The sequence below is a fragment of the Homarus americanus genome, unplaced genomic scaffold (genome assembly GCF_018991925.1).
Source record: "Homarus americanus isolate GMGI-L3 unplaced genomic scaffold, GMGI_Hamer_2.0 scaffold16894, whole genome shotgun sequence".
Taxonomy (NCBI): domain Eukaryota; kingdom Metazoa; phylum Arthropoda; class Malacostraca; order Decapoda; family Nephropidae; genus Homarus; species Homarus americanus.
In genome coordinates, this window is record NW_024746541.1 from 315,212 (window position 1) to 342,123 (window position 26,912).

Here is a 26,912-nt window from a genome sequence, read left to right on the forward strand (position 1 = left end):
CGGGGAGGAGCTGTATATCTGTTCCTTGGGTAGGATAATAGAGGTATAAATTATCAAGATATAAATGAAAGTTTACAAAAGGTAGAGATAAAGAAACAGTTTCCAGGTCATGTCTTTATTGCTACCCCGACAGAGACTCATAAACAACACAAGATCAGGTAATATGTCATGTCTTGGTTCTTCTGAGGTGCAAACTGACTTTGGTGTTTAGCTTCACAGACTATAGTTAAAAAGGAAGACTCAATAATGGTATGAAATAGCACAATTTCAGGTTTCTGGCCATTAATAAGTCTATATATAATTTTAATTTGGCATGTCTTAACTTTACTTAAACAATATTTATAGCAGCTTCAATGACAGCTGTCAGGTAAAACAAAACGAGCAATTGAACATTCCTTTCTTTTGGAATGACCGTTGTTTGTTTATAAAGTGGTAACTACACGATGTCAAAAATGTTTATAAACTGAAGAAAGTCTACATACAAAATTGTCTTCATCCTTGTATCTGTGTTTGAGCAGAGAGCCTAAGTCTGCCTTGGGCTCTTTTATATTGAAATTCTAAAGATAGGAAAAAATATGTTGGTCTCACATCTATGAAAACCGTATCAAGAAATACACAGTAAGTCTAACATAGCTAAAGCGTCGGTAAAAAACTAAGTAGAGGGGCAGAAGTTGCCTATCCTATAAGCCTGTATGATCAATATACAATATATACATGATATAAGTTATTGCTACAACAAATGGCAGAACTTATCATGGGACAAAAAGGCACTTCCTAATTCAGATAATGTGTTAGAACTTTCAGGTTTCTAAAAACCTAACATTTGATAGGGAGTCTGGAATAGTTTCTCTTGGGAATGTTCAGGAACTTCACTGAGTAGAAATAGAGAGAACAATCTTAAATAAACATTTAGGTCAATGAGATCAAAATTTGGCTAAGTAAATACATAAAGGTATTGACTAAGTCTTCCATAATGACACACGAGGACCATAACCAATACTGGAATTTTTCTACATAAAAAATTCAGCTATACATTTCTTACATGTGTGTTGCTTCTGCCCATAACTACAGATGCAGCAGCAAAAATACTGTTGATATATGTTGACCAGCTTCCTCTTGGTATAAAGTGTACGGGTAAAGTGGTCAACAGGATCTATGATAAACGTGGGAGATTTAGTGCCTTCTGGATTGTATGAATGACTTTGTGCTTATGGCTGAAGGTCACATGTGGTCCAAAGTTGTATGGAATGAAAATGTGACTTTGGGCTGTCACACAAACCAAGCAGAGTTTGTGCAAGACAGTGTGTACCCCTGAGACAAGTAGTACCTTTGTATTTCCTTGGGCAGCTGAGCAGAAATGAAGATGCAGCCAGCTTCAAGACCTAGAGCTCGTCTCTTTCACCTTATTAAACTACAGAGAAGAGCTTCTTGTTGCATCCATCATACTTTTATCTAAATCGAAACTACAATTAACTTTATTTTCATTTAAACTAAGAAACTGCCTCTTTTTCTTACATTGTTATTCAAATTTCATTACTTTATACAAATTCTGCACCAACTTTGCTGACCAAGTCGGACGCGGTGAACTCCAAGTTAACTGATCTCCAACATGAACTTGGAAAAAGAGAGCAAATAACATACATTCACCTTCAGTGGTTAAGGGCAATATAATAGTCAGTGGAATAAAGTTTTCTAATTGAAGAAATGATAAAACGAAAGCCTTCATCAACATGGCTTTCAATAAAATGTCACATGAACTATGTTCATTTGTCAGACAAAAACAAAGATTAAAAGTAGGACAGAGAAGAAATAAGTTGGAACATAAGTATCCCCAAATCCCTAAGAGCATGCATGCTTTAAGGCTGGCAGTGTGTCAGTCTTGCAGAAGTCTAGGGGTGCACTAAGGAAACTCCTGCACAGCCTAGTACCATGTCTACCCATCTGTCAAAAACTGTTGGCGTCCACCAACGGTGCGAGAGGGTCACCACGGGAGGCTGCATCGCACTCCTCTACATAACATGGAATAGTAAATCCCTGAAACAGAGACTGATAGAAGAACAATGTTCTATTCAGAGACTGACAGTTGTGCACATTTTCTAAAAGTTAAGAAATTCTTTTTGTCTTGTAACAAATGTACAACAAAATAAGAGAATAAATAAACATAAATATTCTGAAGACAAGAAAAATATATTTTTGTGCCAGACGCATCACTACTGTAGAAATATAAATATGGAGTGAAATTAAAAATGTTTAAGTACTCTATTTCCAAAATACATTGTCAGCTAATGAATGTATAAAGAGAAGCTTCGCTCACCCCCAGAAGGAGTACAGTAAAGGAAGGTTTCAACAGGAATAAGTATAAAATTCTTGAGCAGCTTTTTACAGTAATTAAGGACTAGATTATGCCTCATGTCAGAGAGCTGTTTCCATAGACTCCTTTTCATCAGTTTCATCATCATTTGTGACTGATTCTATCTCTTGTAGTGTGTCTGAAGTGATGATGGACACATCTGGTGGCTGAGGAGGCTGATCAAGGGTGGTATTAGGGGTTGAATGTGCAACATCCTCACGATGTTCAACTGGAGAGGATGAAGGGGATGATGGCGCGGTGCGATGAGAACTACAAGGTTCACTGTGGGCACGTGCCAGAGGACCCCTCACGCTCTGTCGATCTGGGCTTCCTCCACTGCTGTCATCTTCATCTTCATCTTCTTCATCTTCATCTTCTTCCTCCTCTTCATATACTTCTCCACCATGATCTTCTAGTATGGTGGTACTAATAATTTCGGTCTTTGGTGTGCGGAACCGCCTGCCACTTCCAAAGCGACTCTGAAACAGTAGTGCCCGGGCAGTGTTGCGGGAAGAAGGTGGAATGATGACTCCTTCGCCCCGGGTCTGAGAGGGCGAAGGTTGTGGAGGCTTCACCACTGGGGCAGGAGGAGGGGAGTACCCATAAATCCCCGGACGAGAAGCTTTTAGCATCTCCACGGCAGATATTCTATGATTACCACCGGCGGAACTCATACTTTTATTTAAAATCATTTTCTTAAAATCACCGAGAGTTGTTTGTTTAGGGGTAGATTGTGATGCCTGCTGAGACTGACTTTGTTGAGATGACAAACACTGTTGGTTCAGCTGGGGGTCTTGGCCACCTACAGGTATACTGGGACTTTGTTTTGCTTGAGGTTCATATCTTCCTAAACCATCACAAGAAGATAAATCCTGATAGCCTTCAGGAGGATCAACATCTGCTGTAGGTGAAATATCTTCTGACTGCGAGTCAGGAAGTGAATGTTGAAGTGTAGCTGCATCTCTGTGAGCAACTCCCACCTGTTGGTGGTTGATCTGTTGGTCGGGAGGCCAACCGCCGTATACACTCTGAACTTGTGGCCTGATGGTATATGGTGGAAGAGGATTAACGCCAAACACGGCAGGAGAAGTACTGCGGCTAGACGTTGGGGTGGTCTTCTGGCTGCTAAAATCACCAGTAGGACCAGCCATTGTGCCCCTGTGGGAATTATAGTACTGAGGATGGCGCATAGCCGCATACAGCTCCTCTCTACTCATGTAACGACGCCCTCGAGTCAAGTCTGTAACCGTGAGATCTGTCACATCAGACATCACACTCTGGGGTGATGGGTTAACAGACACGAAGGATGACTGGTTGCTGTCTGGTGGTGATACTGGTGTTGTCGGTAATGAACGTGGTCCAACACCCCCTCCCCCCTGCTGCTGCTGCTGCTGAAGTTGCATGGCCTGGTGCTGCGCTCGTCGGCTATAATAATAAACTTCGGCAGATGGGCTACTTCTGTAGCTCTGCTCCCCGGACATCTCACTAGAGTAAGACGAATTCATATCCGAGGACGCGGTGTCGGGCGAAGGGTAACGGATAAAGCTCGAGTCATCCGGAGGCACAGGTTTCCTTGCTCCTTTTTCTGAAGCTGCCTTGAAACCTCCATCGTCATCCTCTGTCGTTTCGTCCTTGTTTTTCTTCTTTCTTCGTAAAGGCAAAGTCCAAAACCATTTTTTCTTGGGAGACTTTTCTGTTTTTGGTTCCTTTTTCTTCTTTTCTTTATCTTTATCTTTATCCTTTTTACTAGATTTTTCCTTTTTATCCAACACCTTCTCTGGCGTGCTTGGGTTAGAAGCTGCCGGCCTTCGAACTCCTCTGCTGTCCAATCCTGCTGTATATGAGGCCACACTTGACCTCCTAGATGTTGCCTGTTGCTGCTGTAGCTGCTGCTGAGCCTGCTGCTGCTGCTGCTGCTGTGTTGTCTGGGGTACAAATGACTGTCGTCGGGATGGAGGGAGGGAACTGTATCCTCTCTGGTGTCTCCCGAACCCGGCCGGTAACGTCCCTCCGACTTGAACGTGTCGAGTCATGCCAATTCTACCATATATATCACTGTCAATGAGACTGTGGTGTTCACTGTAGGGAGGTGGTGATGTGGATATAGGCCGCGGAGGCTGCTGCTGCTGGCCCGACCCTCGACCCTCGGCCACTAGGCCCACACTCTGCAGACTACGCTGGGATCCATAGAGTAAACCTATAAATGAAATGCCACAGAATATTTGAGAGTGTAATGTTGAATTAATTCATTTAAAGGTTAAAAGCACATAAGTACTGTACATACGGTACCCCTCCACAAAATGACCATTATCATTATTCTTGGGAAATTAAAAATAATTTCTCAAGATAAAAATCTATAACTATTTCTTACCGATATAATACTACTACAGTATAATGCTACTGTATAATACTAAAAGTTTATCCATTTAGTAGAGGCAAATATCTGCATGAGTGTAAGATATGAGTAACTATTTTGTGTTGGTGTATCAGTGGAGGTGTGTTGTCCCCACAACCGAGATCACAGACGAATGTTTATGATGAAAAACTGAGAAGATAAATACAGTACACAAGAGGAAGAGACTTAATAAAGACCAGGTTGTGTAGGACAGAATAATGAGGCGGCTGCCTTAGTACTTTATTATAATACTCTACTGAATTAAAAACAACAGATTTTTACTCAAAAACGAAAAAAAAAGTTAGCGATTCTAGGATGGAATGGTATTAAGTCTTGTGCAGGTGATGTGAAACCCAAATGGTGTAATGGAAGACAAAAACATTAGTGTTTTATATAGAGTACAGTGTTTGGTTCACCATAAGTCCTGGAGGGAACAAGAAACACTTAATAATGGTAAAATACATATATTGACTAATACTTCTAACAAGACAATTTTAAATAGGTGTTTACTGTGCATAACTAGGGACTGTAAACCCTGACCTACACTATCACTCATTATCTTAAAAAATAATCAGTTAATAACATCAAAATAAGAGCAACATATGTATTAAGCTTGACTTATACATATATATTTAGCATGTAACAAGGAAAGATGCATATAAGAGCAGAGAGAGAGAGGGTGGTGCAGAGGTCGCCGTGCCTCAAACTTCAGGTAAGCCTCCCCTCATCAAGTAACAGAGGCTACTACAGTACTGTACTGTACTTTACACAATGATTGCAAGTATCCATGTTGATTCTGCATATAAAAAGCTGAAAGTTATATGTAGAGAGACACTCATGCTAGGCAGGAGCAGTACACCACTGACAAACAATGTAAGAAATATAAAAGAAAGTAAGTTATCTGCCAGTGTTGGGGTCCAGACAGTGTTGGTGAGAGTAGGTGGAGGAGCTAACACAACAGGTGAACCTTTACTGCAGTGTGAGCCATGCAGGTAGCAATATAGTACAAGTGGCAAGAGTTATCATCAAACCCAGATTTAGATCCAGAACCACAACTGAATATTTATACGAAAAGCAAGAGTTTGGTTATGTAAGGAAAAGGTTAAGTTAGGCTAGGTAGGGTTAGGTTAAATTAGATTCTGGGTCTGAGTCCTGATCTGGGGTCTAGTGAGTCACAAGGATGAGGTGAGGTAAGGAGGGGGGAGGAGGTAGGGATGATATAAGATAAGGGGGGAGAAGGTGGGTTGTTAATAAAGCAGATGTGGCTTACTGCCTGACTGGTGGTAATTGTTTATATTTAAGGGGGACTGATATAGACCATCCCACTGAGGGAAGCTGCAGTAGTTGATGTGAAGGAGGACATGATAGTGAGCATCTTGAGGGGGAAGAAGAAGAAGAAGAAGAAAGACAAAAGAGCAATATTTCTCAGAAGCAAAGAGGTTGCTACCATTCTGCCTAAATAAAGAAAAGATAGTGATAAAGATAGTGAGCGTTGGTATAAGTAAAAGATGAGTGTACCTCAACTGCTTCAGACTGCACACTGTGGAGAGGAGACCAGTAGGTAAGTTGCTCATATCTAGGTCTTGAGAGCATACAAAGGTTGATGCTCTGAGTAAGGTCAGATGAAGAGGACATGGAGAATGTCCTGAGGTGAAGTGTAGTGATGGTGTGTTGAGGTGAAGTGTAGTGAGAATGTCCTGAGGTGAAGTGTAGTGATGGTGTGTTGAGGTGAAGTGTAGTGATGATGTGTTGAGGTGAAGTGGAGTGATGGTGTGTTGAGGTGAAGTGTAGTGATGGTGTGTTGAGGTGAAGTGTAGTGATGGTGTGTTGAGGTGAAGTGTAGTGATGGTGTGTTGAGGTGAAGTGTAATGATGATGTCCTGAGGTGAAGTGTAGTGATGGTGTGTTGAGGTGAAGTGTAGTGATGGTGTGTTGAGGTGAAGTGTAGTGATGACGTCCTGAGGTGAAGTGTAGTGATGGTGTGTTGAGGTGAAGTGTAGTGATGGTGTGTTGAGGTGAAAGGTTAATTGTATGTTGTATGTGGAAGGTTAACTGTATGTTGTATGTGGAAGGTTAACTGTATGTTGTATGTGGAAGGTTAACTGTATGTTGTATGTGGAAGGTTAACTGTATGTGGCAGAAATAATGGATAACGTGATCATAAAGTGAGAGTAATTTATGAGTATTGTAAACTACATTGTTTTGTATACCCCACATAACAACAGACTGTGAACAAGAAATAATAGTAATGGTCAAAGCAGGAAGCTGGTACGGTGCTGTAGGGGACATGTGGAGCGTCAGGTTGAACAATACAGTGGAGTTGACACAGCAGTTAGTATTAAGAGAACAAGTTGAATATTTAAGGGAAAAAAGTCTATGTGAAGCTAGAAGAGGTTCATATAACAGATGTGTATATTTAAGGGAAAAAAGTCTATGTGAAGCTAGAAGAGGTTCATATAACAGATGTGTATATTTAAGGGAAAAAAGTCTATGTGAAGCTAGAAGAGGTTCATATAACAGATGTGTATATTTAAGGGAAAAAAGTCTATGTGAAGCTAGAAGAGGTTCATATAACAGATGTGTATATTTAAGGGAAAAAAGTCTATGTGAAGCTAGAAGAGGTTCATATAACAGATGTGTAATGTTAATAAAAATGTGGACACTAAAATATAATGTACTGTAGAATCAAGAGGGATAATTTTAGCATATGAAAAGATGCAACGGAAAATAATAGCTCAATGCAGATATGGTGGAGGAACAACAGATGATGAACAGTTGTGAGTGGTGGAGGAACAACAGATGATGAACAGTTGTGAGTGGTGGAGGAACAACAGATGATGAACAGTTGTGAGTGGTGGAGGAACAACAGATGATGAACAGTTGTGAGTGGTGGAGGAACAACAGATGATGAACAGTTGTGAGTGGTGGAGGAACAACAGATGATGAACAGTTGTGAGTGGTGGAGGAACAACAGATGATGAACAGTTGTGAGTGGTGGAGGAACAACAGAACATGATGAACAGGTGTGAGTGGTGGAGGAACAACAGATGATGAACAGTTGTGAGTGGTGGAGGAACAACAGATGATGAACAGTTGTGTGTGGTGGAGGAACAACAGATGATGAACAGTTGTGAGTGGTGGAGGAACAACAGATGATGAACAGTTGTGAGTGGTGGAGGAACAACAGATGATGAACAGTTGTGAGTGGTGGAGGAACAACAGATGATGAACAGTTGTGAGTGGTGGAGGAACAACAGATGAAGAACAGTTGTGTGTGGTGGAGGAAACAGATGATGAACAGTTGTGAGTGGTGGAGGAACAACAGATGATGAACAGTTGTAGTGGTGGAGGAACAACAGATGAAGAACAGAACAGATGATGAACAGTTGTGAGTGGTGGAGGAACAACAGATGATGAACAGTTGTGTGTGGTGGAGGAACAACAGATGATGAACAGTTGTGAGTGGTGGAGGAACAACAAACAACAGATGATGAACAGTTGTGAGTGGTGGAGGAACAACAGATGATGAACAGTTGTGTGTGGTGGAGGAACAACAGATGATGAACAGTTGTGAGTGGTGGAGGAACAATTGTACGGGTGTGAGGAAGAGAAAGCTTGTGATAAATGAGAAGAAAGTTATTAAACATTTATGGTGAAAAAGCTGTAAAAGCTGTAAAATTACCCACAAATACTGAGATCAATTTTAAAATGTTGACAGACACATCATTCTTACGTCTGCCATTCTTACAATCACAAGAACAAGATGAGATTATATCAGGTGTTAGGGGGACGACAAAAGAACATACAACTCCATAAAGACAACAAAATATTTGGAAGTAATTTATGAATGACAAGAAATAACAAAGGAAAGAAGATAAGTTGTGTACACTGTAAAGTTATCATGATTTAGTGATGATTGTATTTGGTGGAAATATTGTACACCTGTTGTGTTGGAGGTACTGTACTGTGCTGTACTATGCTGTGCTGTACTATACTATGTTATACTGTGCTGTACTATACTATACTGTGCTGTACTATGCTGCATTGTGTTGTACTATGCTACACTGCTGTACTATGCTGCACTGTGCTGTGCTTTGCTGTACTATGCTGTACTGTACTATGCTGTACTGTACTGCACTGTACTATCTTGTACTGTACTGCACTGTACTATGCTGTATTGTACTATGCTGTATTGTACTATGCTGTACTGTACTATGCTGTATTGTGCTGTACTGTACTATGCTGCACTGTGCTGTACTATGCTGTAGTATGCTGCACTGTGCTGTACTATGCTGTACTGTACTATGCTGTATTATACTATGCTGTACTGTACTATGCTGTACTGTATTATGCTGTACTGTACTATACTGCACTGTACTATGCTGCACTATACCATGCTGAACTGTGCTATGCTGCACTGTATTATGCTGTACTGTACTGTGCTGTACTGTACTATGCTGTACTGTACTGTACTATGCTGTACTGTACAGAAGAGTATCAATATAAAGTACTGTACTTTACATCTGGGGGCAATAAGAACAGAAAGATGAGCATCATGTTTAAAATATAGAGAAGTGAAGGTAATATATAAGGAGAGCAGGTGATAAACAGCTAGACCTGGTGTTATGTGACGGTGGTACATGTGACTCTACAGTGCGTGAGAGCAGCTGGACTATTAGAAGGTTTAGCAATTGGGAAATAAATATAATGGTAAAAACAAAACATCATCAGATATGAAATTTTTGGTCACCTGTGTAATTGTGGCAGCAAATGTTGATGAATGTTGGTATGTTTAAAACTTGACTGTAAACTAAAATCAAATAAATAAAACAGGGAGGCTACAGTACAACCTTGAGAGGAAATTATGTAAGAGTTGGCAGAATTGAGCTCAGCTAAAGACAGTGTGATGGACCAGAGAGAGAGAGAGATGGTGTTACTTCTATGACATGTGGTGAACAGTGAGGGAGAGTGTAGTGGTAAGAATACATAGGAGATGAAAGCTACTGTGACAATAATTCCGATTAGATAGATAGGCAGACAGTTAAAATAATAGGCAGACAGATAGATAGAGTAAAAGACAGATAGGTAAGGAGGTATAGATGGATGGAACCAGTCTGTTATTGAAGGCCCTGTCAAACATCCCAGTAACTTGTTTAACCTGAAGTTTTAACAACACTCAACATGTGTAAGCAACAAGCAAACCTAAAACTTAAAAAAAAGAAACATCAACATTAAGAACACAGGTAGGAAAATGTTTTAGGTTTAATTTAAATAAACACAATTAAAAGTTAAACGTGTACTTACCATTAGTGTGTTCCCACATCTCGGGTACTTCAATACAGCATCAGATACGGATATTTGAAAACTTCTTTCAGTCTTATATTTAATAGGAAAGGTAGGTTAGTCCAGGTCAGGTCAGACTATGTCAAGTTCTGTAAATTTGGTAACGACAACAACAGTTCTTGTTAACATGGAACAAAATCACTTGTATTTGTCTTTGGTGTTTTTGCCACATAATGCCATTCACTCCTGTCTGTTGAGATGAAATAAACAACACTACCAGGTACACTATACTGGGAGTGTTGCCTCTTCACTAACACTCAATGTACTATTTCAGTATTTCATTATACTTTAAAATGTTGTCTTTGATTATTTCATTATGCTCTACAATGTACTATTGTTTTATCATAATGCAAGGGGCGAAATAGTTAATCATCAATAATAGCAAAACCTGCCATGAACTGGGGCACAAATAGCCAACAGTGACTTGTAGTGAACCTTTAGTTGTGCATCTCATAGACACACACCAAGTCTTCCATTACAATATTTGATGTGGTGTTGGTTATTTGGCCTCCTGTTATGTTGTTATACACTAACATCCACCCACAACTACAGGCAGCTTCAACAACAACCAAACATTATTTTTCAAAATTTCTCTACATTTCTTAAAGCCATACACAGTTCATAGTTCTACTTCTTTATTGAAATTTATCACTGTGGCCTAAAAGATAGTTACATTCTTGGTAAAAAGAGAAATTTTACTAATTCAGATTTAAAAAAAAAATTTGACACAGAAGAAGCTTGTTATATTTTTAGCCCCATTTAATTTTATGAAGAAATTTTGTCTTATTCAGGTAAGTTATGACATGAAGACAAAACCCCATTTACAACTGAAGGAAGAAGCTCTAAAATCCTAGATGCTATGAATCACAGATTAGTGTCGCAGTTTAATGATTTCTTTTAAATTTTTGCCAAATGAAGCCTTCTCCATGCTGAGGCAGAAGTAGTCATTGCCGGTACATGCGTCAAGTCTAGTCAGGCACAAGTCACGACAGACATGCAAGGAATAAGCGAGTATAACACAATGACCATGCTGTCTCAAGGTATAGTAATTATTCTTACTTCATGTCATATCCCATGTAGTTGGACTGATGGCTAGAGAACAGCACAGTCTACTGATAACTTAGAGGAGATCTATATAGGAGCAAACAAAACTCTGCATAGGTGGAAACCACATATATTGGGGTCATGGTACAGGAACCACTTAACTCACATGCTTAATGACAATGGAAGGGATATACTGCAGGCAAGGTGGTGGGGGAGGACTCAAACTCAGAAAAATCTGCTTCCCGTAGGCGACGCGGAATGCCAGTGGCCCTCATCGCATTTATTTACACAGAACCGGATTCTTAGATACGGATCCTTACCCGGATAAATATTCCTGAAGTATTACCGCGTAGAAATAACATCTGAGGGGAGGTAATAGTAAAATACTGAACGTACACATCAGAAGGATGACGACCACTGATATTGTCAGTCAAAATGATTGTCTGTTAACTATATCACTGCCTTCCTTCTCTGCGTCCCGGTGACTCCAAGCAACATACCCGACGACCAATGTTGGTGTAGGAAAACAGAAGATAGACCCCAACCACCATCCCCAGTCACCACCAGGTCCACCCTGCCTGAAGTTTACACCCAGGGAAGAGGGAGCAATCATGTAGCACAAAATATCATTAATATTATATCATCTTGACAACAGTGTCCCAATCATTTTGCTTAATAATCACCAATAGTAACCTAAATTGCAATAATTTAATCAATCACTTTTAGCCACCTAGACTCAGTGGTTTGTTGTTGCTTAATCTATCATAAATAAGAGCAAGAGTTGCCAGCTTGTAGGAGTCTCCGTGGCCCAGTCAACTGAAGCTTCCTTGTGTAGCAGAGATAATGTACTGTACTTTAGTGAACAAACATATAATATGGCAACATAAAACAGCTTCAGATGATTGAGCTAAACAAGAAAACTGCTTCATATTATTAAGAGTTAAAGATATACCATGTAAGGTCAGGGTTCACTCTTCCTAACCTTAGACAAGAATATACTCAGGTCACTCATCACTGGATAACATCTTTACTGAATTAAGTGACCAGAAAAATGTCAAATTTGTAGTCTACAAAAGTATGGTCAGGCAATAAAAGCTCTTATTCATCTAAAACAAAATTGTACTTTATCACAAAAAATATAACAAGAACATGTACAAAAAGGGAGGTTTATAAGTAGGAGAAGCACAAGAGCGCATCAAGGGCCCCATGTTCCCGGCCTCGTACAGTACTGTGTGTCATGGAGTAGGAACTGGGAGTAAGATTTCTTTGTGCAACATAAAGCAACATAAACTGTGCAGGAGGAAAGTTACCACATATAACACATGCAGAGGGACAAAGCAGGCTATCACTATGTCAGGGCAGCTCACTATTCTGAACTGTTGGGAAATGCTCAGTCTTCAATTCTGTCTCAAACCAAAGTGCAATATATCTTTCTGTAACTTTTAAGAGGGTCTCAGAGTGAGTTAAAAAAGTACTGTAGACAGTATGAGATAATACTGTATGTAATCCACTACAGGTTGAGGATTACTTTTGTTACCGAGTTTGTGGGTTGACTTCACCTGCCATACATGTGTGTGGTGTGTACGGTTCACGTTATTACGCTCAAATATTTAGGTGAAAAGTACAGTAGTGGTGTTGAACTCCATGCATCTTAGAAGCGAAACTATTGTCTTAAAACATGAAAATTTTTAACTACTACAGCCTACGATTCTTCCTTTTCAGCACATATTGTTTAGCTTCTTGTTACACCAGTGATAATAGAATCTGGTGGGCCTAATATGTTTGTTTACTGTAGTCCCTTCAGCGGTAACGTGTGTATCTCTTGCCAATATGTCAAGGGTTCGAACCCAGACACACGTGAGAAAGGTGTTGTGACCCTCCCTACCAAACACCACAGGTTTCCCGGTTACTTCTGTACTGGAGAAACCAATCGCTATTAAGCTATTAAGTGGTAAAAAACAAAAATTAGTGACTGCTACCCTTCCCTTACTCAAAACATAACCACCTCATCCTCAACACAATAAACAAGTGAACAGTGTGATTTATAACATTATATTGTATTATTACAGGACATTGAGGGTTAAACCACATTCTTTTCCTATATTCCACTTCCAAATTTATTTAAAAAATCAGATAATCTTTAATCTCTTCTAAAGGAGAGAAAGCCCCTAAGCATATCAAGACTCTCCAAGTCATCACTCCCACAACTGAGACACCATAACACTTCATGTCTTGCCCGGATCATAATGTATTGCCAGGAATCACGTACGGTAGGCGAGAAATCGGGGGATAATATTTACATTTGGTGGCGGGTACAAGAGGCCCCACAGCTCAAACAATTACATTTCCCCGGGGCATACTGGCATCCTCAAAGCTAGGGATCGACTTATCAATGAGAGACTAATGAGTTTGTATATACAGTACTGTACTGTATATGAAACTGTTCTTATGTCAACAAAGAATTATCATCAGATATTAAATTATCTTGTACAGTGCTCATAACAGGAAGCAGACTAACCTGTGAGGAGGAGGGGATGCAAACATATAATTTACTACACTTGTTAACTGTAACCTGGTACAGCACTATACTGTATAGTGTTGGGTGTTAACTGTAACCTGGTAGAGCACTATACTGTATAGTGTTGGGTGTTAACTGTAACCTGGTAGAGCACTATATTGTATAGTGTTGGGTGTTAACTGTAACCTGGTACAGCACTATAGTGTTGGGTGTTAACTGTAACTTGGTACAGTGTATAGTGTTGGGTGTTAACTGTAACCTGGTACAGCACTATATTGTATAGTGTTGGGTGTGTAACTGGGTGTTAACTGTAACCTGGTACAGCACTATAGTGTTGGGTGTTAACTGTAACTTGGTACAGCACTATACTGTATAGTGTTGGGTGTTAACTGTAACCTGGTACAGCACTATATTGTATAGTGTTGGGTGTTAACTGTAACCTGGTACAGCACTATATTGTATAGTGTTGGGTGTTAACTGTAACCTGATACAGCACTATACTCTATAGTGTTGGGTGTTAACTGTAACCTGGTACAGCACTATAGTGTATAGTGTTGGGTGTTAACTGTAACTTGGTACAGCACCATATTGTATAGTGTTGGGTGTTAACTGTAACCTGGTACAGCACTATATTGTATGGTGTTGGGTGTTAACTATAACCTGGTAGAGCACTATATTGTATAGTGTTGGGTGCTAACTATAACCTGATACAGCACTATATCGTATAGTATTGGGTGTTAACTGTAACCTGGTACAGCACTAATAATGTATAGTGTTGGGTGTAACTGTAACTTGGTACAGCACTATATTGTATAGTGTTGGGTGTTAACTGTAACTTGGTACAGCACTATAGTGTTGGGTGTTAACTGTAACCTGATAAAGCACTATACTGTATAGTGTTGGGTGTAACTGTAACTTGGTACAGCACTATACTGTATAGTGTTAACTGTAACCTGGTAGAGTACTATATTGTATAGTGTTGGGTGTTAACTGTAACCTGGTACAGCACTATACTGTATACGTTAACTGTAACCTGGTAGTATACTGTATAGTTGGGTGTTAACTGTAACCTAGTACAGCACTATACTGTATAGTGTTGGGTGTTAACTGTAACTTGGTACAGCACTATACTGTATAGTGTTGGGTGTGTAACTGTAACCTGGTACAGCACTATACTGTATAGTGTTGGGTGTTAACTGTAACTTGGTACAGCACTATACTGTATAGTGTTGGGTGTTAACTGTAACCTGGTACAGCACTATACTGTATAGTGTTGGTTGTTAACTGTAACTTGGTACAGCACTATACTGTATAGTGTTGGGTGTTAACTGTAACCTGGTACAGCGCTATACTGTATAGTGTTGGGTGTTAACTGTAACTTGGTACAGCACTATACTGTATAGTGTTGGGTGTTAACTGTAACCTGGTACAGCACTATACTGTATAGTGTTGGGTGTTAACTGTAACCTGGTACAGCACTATACTCTATAGTGTTGGGTGTTAACTGTAACCTGGTACAGCACTATATTGTATAGTGTTGGGTGTTACTGTAACCTGGTACAGCACTATACTGTATAGTGTTGGGTGTTACTGTAACCTGGTACAGCACTATACTGAATAGTGTTGGGTGTTAACTGTAACCTGATACAGCACTTGTGTATAAACTTAATGAAGGTGTGAGACTTGTGTATAAACTGCACTTTTGTTTTGAGAGGAGAACCATAATCTTGAAGAGCAAATCATTACAAAATATAAGTTGGAGATGTCATAACCTTAGCTGTCTAATTCTCCCCTTGTTCTAATCTACAGTGTAATAAATAAATACTAAACAATCTCTTATGTAGGCTGGAGGAGAAGTGTCTGTCCTGCAAGGTGTTGAACATTATTCACTAGACCATACAACATGAACACAGTACTGTATTCATTACACTACAGCTATGGTGATAAATTCCTTCAAATAACATATGAAAACATCAATCTATTAATGTTGGTTTACTTTTTTCTCTCAACATTCAGTATCTACTCCAGCCTAACAAGTGACTGACAGATCATCTAGGAATGAATCTATTTTAAAACATGGCAGTAAAGTGTTAGTTGGTCTACATGGAGAATGGCACTTGATGACTGTTAATGTTGCCTTGAGTGTTTCATAGTGACTAGGGGGAGGGGAGCAAAATTTTTGAATATTACATTACTGTACACTAAAAAGTTTGAGATCAACTTTGTTGTCATTACCAAATCTCAGTATCTGTGACAGGGGAGGGAGGTTTCTTCACAATCCCCACAATGCGAGGTTTGGTGCCAACTGACTGTGTCATGCTTGACGTTGTAGAGCCACTACATCTACCATCAACAGGTACACTTTCTTCCACAGCTTTATTTTCCTTACTTGTACCAGCTGCTTTAGGAGACTTTAATTCATGAATGACTGCTGGGTTGACCAGGACCTGAGCTCCATAATATTTACGTCTGCTTGCATTGGGATTAACGACTTGACCTGGACTAACCGGACTAATGGGACGTTTCACCGATTGGCTCTTGCCCTGACCCACATATCTCAGCTTACCAGGAGAAACAGCAAGATTTTGAAACCTATTATATCCCTGTCTTCCAATATTACCCCTTGGACCATGAATTGTACTATTATTGACCAGGGGCAACTGATAGTCTTTACAATCAACCAAACCTTCAATTCTACGATAAAGATTATTAGTTGCTTCTGAAAGAGGAGCCGTAGCTAACTTATAACTATTATTCCTCTGAAAAGGACTACCAGTGTGTCCAGATCTGGTAATATGAGGTGGACTAGAAAAGCTTGCCCTAGTCTCTACTTGTTCACTCTGTTGCTCTGACTTGTCATGCTCTACATGTGAGACACAAGGCCGAGTACTGGTAAGAGGCTGGTGAGTGGCTAAGCGGGCATGGGCCAAGGCTAACAGCACACGGTCAGTGGTGGGGTCAAGGTCTTTGTCTAACAATAGTGCCTGTGACTGTGCACCAACAAACTGTATACCTGGATCAGTGCGCAGGTGGGGGTGAGTGAAGGCCACAGTGCTGGGTTGGGCCCCACGTCTAGGGCTGGAGGTGATGGGACCCTGCACGGGAGTAGGTGCACGAGAGGTTGTACCACCGGGGGGATACCCGTGAGCACTCTGGGGACGTTGAGGACCTTTAGTGCTAGACGGGTTACTTTGTGAGGACTGGGCAGTGGCTGTCTGCTGAGTTGCTGCCCCTTGAGTACCCTGACCCTGTACGTGGACGTAAGCCCCGGCTCGCTGACTTCTTGGTGACATGGGTGCACCCTGGGATGCCATAATTACACTAGAGGATGTAGTCACAGCTTGCATTTGTTGCTGCTGCTGCTGCTGCTGACGCACCTGGTGAACTTCCTGCCGAGTCTGATATATTGGTTGCTGCTGCATCATCAGCTGTTGTTGTTGGAACTGCCTTTGAGCTTCTTCTCTTGTTTGATAAATAAGTTGCTGTTGCATTTGTTGCTGTTGCTGTATGGCTCTTTGTGCCTCTTGGCGGGTTTGATAAATCTGCATCTGCTGCTGCTGTAAAAGTTGTCTCTGCGCTTCCTGTCGGGCCTGATAAATTTGCTGTTGCTGTTGTCGCATTTGCTGTTGTTGCTGAGTAGTGCCGTAGATGCTGTTGGAGCTTCCTGCAATACTCGCGAGTCGTTGTTTGTCCGTCAAGTTCTGTTCTGCATCACTTTTGGCAATGAAGGCCACTTGTTTCTGGCTACCGGGAGATTGAGGAGGTTGTGCCGCCTGCTGTAGTCTTTGCTGGGGTAGAGGTTGAGGTGGGCGTGCATGTTGGCTTGCCGTTGTTGACGTTGGCACTGGTGAAGGTGTGGGTGCCATGCTCACAAGTGGGGGTACACTGGTAGCTTTCTGAAGAGTGGGATGTGAGTCTGGCTTCGTTTGACTTGGGTGAGTCTTTGTTGTAATGTGAGAGACAGATTGTGTTGAAGGATGTAAGACTGATTGTGGTGTTGTACTAGACAGTAGTGGTGATGATGCCACAGGTAGTTGTGAAGCGTGGCTTAAGACAGACTGTGGAGGGAGAGGTTGTGGTGTTAATGGTAGAGGTTGTGATGGTAGTACTAGGAGAGGTTGTGACAATGGTACTAGGAGAGGTTGTGATGGTAGTACTGGGAGAGGTTGTGACAATGGTACTGGGAGGGGTTGTGATGAGGAGGCAGGATGAGACTGTGTGGGTGGGGGTGCATGACTATGTGAAGGGAGGGTTGCCGAGTACTGGGAGGGTAGAATGTGCAGGGTGGTGGCAGCTGCTCCTGACAATGACTGTGCAGGAGCGGCCGAGGCTTGAAGGTGCGGTGATGCAGAAGTGAAAATGGGCTTTGATGAAGATGAAACAGGTTGAAAAGATTTTGAAACTGTATCAAGAGACTGTTTAGAGTGAGGAAAAACAGTTGATAATGGCAGTGTAGTGTGTGATGCTGAGGGCGGGAGAGGTTGTTGTGGTCGTTGTGCCATTGGATGAGGCTGGGGCTTTGCACCTGTATTATTACTGGAGGTAGGGAGAGCAGGCAATGGAGTGTGCTGGATGCTACTTGGTGCTGATGACACTGAAGACTTCATGTGCGAAACAGTAAGAGTGTGAGAATTACTGGTACCTCCTGCCGGCTGGGCTTGTGTGACAGCCTGCTTAATATACGGCCCGGGTTCAAAGGAAGAGTGTCCCTTGCGCCGAGGTAAACTATCCGAGGAGTAAACGACCTTCCCGTCGGAGTTGAGTGTGACCCGGGCACCAGGTTTTGTGGGGTTGGCCTTCCTTCTCTCCAGGGAGTTGGTCGGCGTGATGACTACGTTCTGTTTAACGCTGGTGGGCACGGCACTAAACGGATGGGCTCCACCGGTGGTAGGGGGAGGAAGCTCCTTATAAGACACCAGCTCAGAGGTCTGTAACTGAGTTCTTTCACTGGGTAATTTTTGTTGTTCATCTTTTGATATTTGCTTTTGTAATTCAGCATGTTGCTTATCATCACTTTCTTGTGATAATCTCTTTTCTCTTTCTGCCTGTTTCACCAGAGATGGTCGGATCAGCACCGGCTGGTCGGGGTCCGGTCGTGCAGGAGACGCTACGGCTGCCGTGTGCATGATGCCTTTCAAGTGAGCATTAATGTCTCCGTCCTTACCGCGAGGAATGACGGTGAGCGTCGGTGTGTAACCGTGGGGTAAAACTGTAGCTTTTAAAACTGGATCTTTCTTGTCGCTAACACTGGCATCTACCACAGTCTTGCCACCACTAATAGCACCACCACCACTTCTTGCTCCACCACCACTTTTTGCACCACTATTCTGAAAAGAGAGTAGTTTAGCAGCAACACCATGAGTTTGTCCCTGACTTGCAAGGGAACCCAAAAGTCCCTGAGGAGGTGCCTGCTGTCCCTGGTTATCAATCTGTGACCCTGAACTATCTCTAGAAAGTGGAACACCCCCGGACCTAACACTTTCGTCGTCACTTTGAGGAGGAGTTATCACGCACATTGATGGTATACGGCTCGAGTTAATGGTCGTTTTAGCACGTAAAATCTCTCGTCTGTCGGCCTCCAGGTCAGACTCCGAAAACTCCAACTCTGGAGACGGTAAACTGGGTTGACGTGGACTTGTGGGTTCAGTGGGAGAGCTGGAAGTTTCCCGTCCACTGTCGCCTTCCCGTGAACTTCGACTGTCGCCATCCTGACTGCAGGCTTTGTCCGGCACGTCTCCGGCCACGTCCTCTCGGGAAGACGTAGAACCGTTGACGTGTATGACCGTGATAACACTTTCTCTATTTTCTCTCTTTCTCTCTAAGGAGCTCACCCTCTGAGGCGGCTTCGGGGGCGTCTTTTTCTCCGGGTTCCTCATGACGACCGTTCCTAAGCTTGCCGAGCTGTTGGTGGTGCCCGTGCTACCTTTACCAAATAATTCGTATTCGTTTTCACTCGCTAGAGTATTTCCTTCGTAACTCACGGATCGCAGGCCACTGTCTATATGGAAGGACGTGTAGTACCCTTCGGTGTCACAAGAGTAAGCTGAGCTCGTGTCATCGTCCAAAAATGGTATATCTTGTATGTCCTGCGTGGGGGTCAGAGTACCGTCACTGGCGTGGGACGACGTAGAAGGAAAGTCGTCGGTTGTTCTTGAGTTTGTTCGTTGATTACTTGAAGGCGAAGAAGATCTAATTTGCAAAGACCTGAAAAAAGTTATATAGTTAAAGAGATACATACAAGAATTAGTTGTATAGTTAATATGTGAGGTTGTTAGACTAGTTCACTATGGAGAGGAGCACAGCACTGCTTTCATGTCTACAGGGCTTTTTATTAATATATCTGAATTTTATTAATATCTCTGACTTTTATTAATATATCTGACTTTTGATTAATATATCTGACCTTTATTAATATATCTGACTTTTTATTAATATATCTGACTTTTTATTAATATATCTGACTTTTTATTAATATATCTGACTTTTTATGAATATATCTGACCTTTATTAATATATCTGACTTTTTATTAATATATCTGACCTTTTTTAATATATCTGACTTATGTAAATATATTATGAATTTCATTATAAGTTTGTTTGTTTTTCAAAATAAATGTTTATACAGGTTGACAATCCCTTATCCGAAATCCTTGGGACCAGAGGCATTTCGGTTTTTGGAATTTTTCGGTTTTCAGAATGGTTAGGTTTTTGGAATTTTGGATAAAGGGTTGTCAACCTGTAACTGGGTAGATGACCCCCGGGCAATATGGGGCAGGTGTTCTACCACTGGCTGGGGTACTGTACTGTACCACTAAGAGACTTCTGAAATGAAATCAACACAGTATGAATCTTACTCTGAGAGAATGGAGTCTTGCTCGAGGGATGAAGTTGGTGAAGCAATCGGGCGGTGATGGTCGGACTCTACAGAAGTGCGCGTGCTGGATGATGCCGACCAGTTACCAGAGGAGGAGTGCGTGCCTTCGTCTCTTGTGCCTTCCCTAGGGTGAGGGGCAACACGTTCACTACTGACCAGGCATTAAACAGTAAATGAGAAAATTCCACTATGATAGATAACTACTGTACATACTGCTTCTACCAGGACTAACACGGACTCCAACTGAAGTCACAGTAATATTTCAAAAAGTGTTACAAATCAATTAACAACTTGATATATATGATCAGAGGTATCCAATGGACCACCCTAGTGTCCACGTATAAAAAATGTCAATATCCTCAATCAATTATTGTTAGGTGTTATATTGTTGACAAGCTGTAGTAACTAACAGTGTTAGTAAAGTTATTTAGACATTTTTTAATACATCTTATTTTCCCTTGTACTGTAGTTCTTCATTACTGTCAACACACACACACACACTCTCTCTCGCTCTCATAGCAATTCTAGAGTACAACCTACGTCCATAAGTGTAATTTCCCTTCAATATTATTTCTGCACTTCTCTTACACTTTACCCAAACAACTTTATAATATCCACCCACCCAACCCACACTACTACTACTTTGCTGTCACATGAGAATCAAGTATGGCGATCATCCAGCTATGATACATGGTACAAGTTATTAAGGATGTCACCTAAGTTGGGAAGGGGCGGTGGCAGCTTCTACATTTGTTCTTTTTTCGGGGATTAGCCCACCCGGGCACAGGTTGAACGAACCTAGAGGGCGTTGGCGCTTGTCTGCCTCGTTATGCAATCGGGCTAACTCAAAAGTATTGACACCTTCTCGTGTGGTGATCCTCCAAGCGGTACGGTGTGAAGTAATCGTCTCCCAGGTAAGGGGGTCGATTTGGCACTTTTTCAAGTTTGTCTTAAGACTATCCTTATACCTCTTCAGTTGCCCGCCAGCGTTACTTTTACTATTCGTTAGTTGACTAAAGTAGCTGCTTTGGCAGTCTACTGTCGCCCATGCGGGTAACATGGCCAGTCCAGCGTAGTTGTTCATGGATAATGGTAGCCTCGATGCTCCTACAGTTGGTGTCAGCAAGAATACTGGCATTTGATCTCTTGTCTTCTCAGCGAACTCTGAGGATGGAACATAGACTACAGTACGTTGGTGAAAGTTTTCAAGTGCCTTGAGGTGCCTCCTGTATGTGACCCATGTCTCACTGCCATATAGCAGGGTGGGGAGGACCACTGCTCGATATACGTGTAACTTTGTAGATAATTTCAGCTCCCTAAAGCTGAAGACAAGGGTATGGAGTCTGCCAAAGGCTTGGGATGAACATCTGATCAAATGTTGAATCTCTTCATCAATGTCCGCAGTGGTAGACAGGTGGGAACCGAGATACCGAAAGTGGGTAACATTAGAGAGGGTAGTACCATAAAGCTGGATGGATGGTGGAGGTGTGGCTGAACCAGGGGCAGGTTGAAAGAGAATCTGATTCTTATTTACATTCACCTCAAGGCCGAAGTGTGCAGGTCATGTTCAGTGTGAGCAACAAGGGTGAGGTCGTCTGCATACTGAAGTTCAGTAATGGAAGCTGCCGACACCTTTGTTCCTGCCTTCATCCAGTACTTGATGTCCACCCCGCCGGCTTAATTGGCACTGGCACGAGTAAAGAAGGCAGCCAAGAAAATGGAAAAGAAAGTAGGTGCCAGTACACATCCTTGTTTAACCCCAGTTTGATGGGGAAGAACTCAGACTGGGTGCCATTGTGCAGGACACTGCCATTCATGCCACCGTGGAGTTGCCTCACAATGGCGATGAATTCTGGTTGGCAGTCAAAATGGCTGACGGTCCGCCAGAGGGCTTCCCTGTTGACTGAATTGAAGGCCTTGCCCACCCACCCAACCCACACACACTGACCCACCCACCCACCCACCCAACACACCCTCACCCACCCAACACACACACTGACCCAACCACCCAAGACACTCTCACCCACACACACACCACCACCCAACACACCCTCACCCACCCAACCCCACACACACTGACCCTCACCCACCCAACACACCCTCACCCACCCAAGACACCCTCACCCACCCACACACACACACACTGACCCACCACCCCACCCACCCACACACACACACCCACCCACCCACCCCACACATTACCATCATCACATGAACTAAGAGGCGGCCCACTAGGACCAACCAATATAACCTTTATTACACAACACTATCTTACTACAGCAGCTGCCACTTTATATATCGACCAATACAAGAGGTCAATATAATGGGTTTACATACAGCTGTAGTAATAAGTGTACAAGTATGTGATTGTGTACAGTGGCTACCAATAACTGTACATGAAACTGTATGAATGTAATTGACAGCAAGAGCAGCACCTGTACTCCACTAAAACCTCGATTAACCGACCACATATGGGGGGAGGGACCGACGGATAATCCGAAAGGTCGGTTAATAGTACATAAAGTCTACGGAAATAAAACATACACTTTCAAAATACCTTTCCCTAACCTATCTCATTTAATTCCCTCTATTCATTTTAATGTTCATTTGCCATTCATATTTCAATAGAATTTGCTTTAAAACATTAACCACTTTAGTAAATAAATATGAACCAGCACAGAAACGGTGGAAAAGTCAAAGAACATGTCATCAAAAAAATTGTGACCAAGTTCCAGGTTGATGATCTGACTTTCTGCCTCATTTACACACATGTAGGGTCTCAAGTGTTTCTCTTACTATTGACGACACAACATACATATATTGTTTCTCACTCTTGATTTTTTTTTTAATTTTTGCATTTATTTATGGTTCTTTATTACCATTATTATTATCATTATTATCATTATTAATATTATTACATTATCCCCCCTCAGGCCCCGATGTGGGTCAGTAACCTGTGCCCGGGTGAGCTAATGCCTGTATAAAAAAAAAAAAAAAAATTAGGAGTTCGGGATTGACGGTTAATCCGAAAGTCGGTTAATCGAGGGTGGGTTAATCAAGGGTGGGTTAATCGAGGGTGGGTTAATCGAGGGTGGGTTAATCGAGGGTGGGTTAATCGAGGGTCAGTTAATCGAGGTTTTACTATAATACTTTAGTGTATTTGAATGCTCAGTGCAGTTATCAAGGGGCAGATCCAGGGGGTCCTAGGGGTCCAGACTCCGACTCATTCCCGCCGCTCTACACTTGTTTACACTTACTCGTTATCTCTGTGTTTTGTCATTATTTTCTACTTCAAGTGTTAAATAATCATGTCTAAATGCTCAAGTGATTGTTCCTCTTATCAAGTTTGATGTAATAAGGCACAATAAGAGTGGTGATGGACCAGCAAAGAGTGGTAGAGACTTGTCACCCTAGACCATCCTCAACACAGGTAAATAACAGTCTCAATTTATACTTTTCATTGCTTATTTAAGGCTTATTATGCTTGCTTATTATGCTTGCTTTATGTTTCTTGCTTGACAGTGTGCAGTACTCAGATATATCAAGGGTAGATGGGAGTTTCCAGGGTTGACCAGTCCCTAACCCCCTGAATTAGTTAAGTTACGGGATTAATTGCCCCAATAACCGTTGATTCACTAAGTAACGACGTTTCACATTCCACATATGTATTGATTATTGGGGTATAACTGTACTGTATTCCTAATGGGAAGAATAAAAGAATAAATCTCTCTCTTTTAGGCTAGGATTAGGTTAGGTTAGCTGGAACAATTGGCGCATAACACTCCCGGGGATGAGAGATTTCTGGGTAACTAGATTACTCTCTCAAACCCTGAAAAATCTCTTATCCCCAGAAATTTTTTAGGTTACTGAGAAAAATATGTTCCTGTGTGTTGTGTGTGTGTGTGTGTGTGTGTGTGTGTGTGTGTGTGTGTGTGTGTGTGTGTGTTGTGTGTGTGTTGACCTCAGAAAGTGATGAAAAAGACTCACATACAACACAAGATTCATTATAATACCAAGAGCCTCATTACTAACACGCACACACATACCTACCCACGCGCACACAGCCACACGCAAACACACACACACAACCACGCACTCACCCACCCAAGCACGTACACAGTGAAGGGCTAAGACAGTGGTACCATTTATGTTGTGATCTTGAACTTTGTTGCATAATGAGAAGAGAAAACAAGTGAACAGAGAAACAAGAAGAGGAGAGGGAAGAGAATAGTGAACAGAGAAATAAGGAGAAGAGGAGAATGAAGAGAATAGTGAACAGAGAAATAAGGTAAGATCATCAGGTGTACTCAGGTGGTGTGGACACTAACGAGACGAGGTGGGAGATGAGGTGGGTGATGAGTGGGGTGGGTGATGAGTGGGGTGGGTGGATGGGGTGGGTGATGAGGGGTGGGTGATGAGGGGTGGTGATGGTGGGATAATGATGAGTGGGAGTGGGTGATGAGGGGTGGTGATGAGTGGGGTGGTGCTGAGGGGTGGGTGCTGAGTGATGGTGAGATGGTGTTCAAGTGACATTTTGGGGTTAGGTTAGCATTAGGTAGGGTTAGGTTAGGGTTAGGTTAGGTTAGGTTAGCATTAAGTTAAATCAGTATTAGTTTATGTCAGAGTATTTAATTATCAGCTGCAGTAAGCTGTTGGGGGATACTCTGTTGGGGGGTACTCTGTTGGGGGGATACTCTGTTGGGGGGGGTATACTCTGTTGGGTGGGGTATACTCAGTGAACAACAGTGAGAGTTGGACATGTGCTCCTCATCCTGGCCACTAAAATAAATACTGTGGTTAGTTGTGTTGGCAAAATGCACTTAGTTAGTCTGAGATACAATCAGCTGTAAAGAACACACACACACATGAGCCAGGGCCTCACTATACAGTACAGTACATCATATAGTCAAAACCTCATGCAGTACAGTACATCATACAGTCATAACCTCATGCAGTACAGTACATGATGCTCCATGACTCAATTAGTGGATAACATGGATTCAATCCTGTATTGAGTGGACCACCAACTGTGTCTGTGTCCTGAACCTTGTTGCCACTAGGGGCTGCCACTCAACAAACTGTGCTAATGGCATAAAGAATGTCAACTTTAACTATACAGTACAGTATGTAAAAGTGATGTATTATATCACTTGTGTTTACAGTACGTACTATAGTAAACATCACCAAGCCATAGTATAAAGCTACTATAAAATCATCTCCCACACTTATATTAAACAGACTTTATACTAAGTGATTTTTTCAGCGATGATTTAATTTGAGAACGTGGGGGAGCATCTCACTGTGGTGACGGCCGACAACACCACCGTTCATCCAAACGACAAGACTCAACATACACTGGGATATCTTATTAAATGTTATTGTTAATGCATCACAAAGTTGCAGCCAACAGTTGAGCAGTCACGTTCAACAGACCAAAACAAAACATCCTACCATCGAGCAGTTCGCTTCTTCTAACGTGGAGACTTAACTCAAGTTTCTTTTGTTGTTCTTAACTTTATTTAATGAGAGCTGTTAACTTGTGTCTTACCCAAAGGAGAGACTGACTGTTGGCCTGTACTGAGTAGAGGCAAAGAAAAACATTTACTATAACACAATTAGTCTGATCACCTGGTATAATAATAATTAACACCTGATATAACTACAGTATTAACACCTGGTATAATTATTAACACCTGGTATAATTACAGTATTAACACGTGGTACAGTATATATTCTAAAACTCTCTTTCACTTCAAAATTCCTGTAAAAAAAACCCAGAAATCTTACATGTTATTACTCTGTACAGTACTGTGTGTGTGTGTTTTAACTGAGATATTTACAAACACTACACACACACACACATACACCATAAGGAAACAAATATGTACCTCAGTTTAACAGCTACATTCATTGCTGCCGACTGCGAGGATATAGGAAGGTGTGACCTCTGTTGATAGTGTTTATCTGCAGAAATGTCACACTTGGAAATCTTGACTCTCTCTGTAGCCCGCCTGGCCCCGTGTACAGGGTGCGGCTCACTCCCTGATGGTCCGGCCTCTTGGGTGGATATTACATCTTCCCTGAGGAGTGATCATGAGGGTGAGGAGTGGTCATGAGTAGCCACACCTAACCATACAAGTAGCCCCAGCTAACCATACAAGTAGGCCCAGCTAACCATACAAGTAGCCCCAGCTAACCATACACGTAGCCCCAGCTAACCATACAAGTAGCCCCAGATAACCATACAAGTAGCCCCATCTAACCATACAAGTAGCCCCATCTAACCATACAAGTAGGCCCAGCTAACCATACAAGTAGCCCCAGCTAACCATACAAGTAGCCACACCTAACCATACACATAGCCACACCTATCCACACAAGTAGCCACA

The 26,912-nt window shown here is 41.8% G+C and overlaps 1 protein-coding gene across 1 annotated transcript; it reads right to left on the reverse strand.

The window, feature by feature from the left end:
* Positions 1-99: 99 nt before the first annotated feature.
* Positions 100-26,603, reverse strand: LOC121879357 (NHS-like protein 1; the record flags this gene model as incomplete). Its single annotated transcript, XM_042385958.1, is given in 4 exon segments — positions 100-4,547; positions 16,663-19,853; positions 20,504-20,647; positions 26,412-26,603. Coding segments are annotated over 4 exon segments (5,662 nt in total), but the record flags the coding sequence as incomplete, so codon positions are not given.
* Between the last annotated feature and the right edge of the window lie 309 nt (positions 26,604-26,912).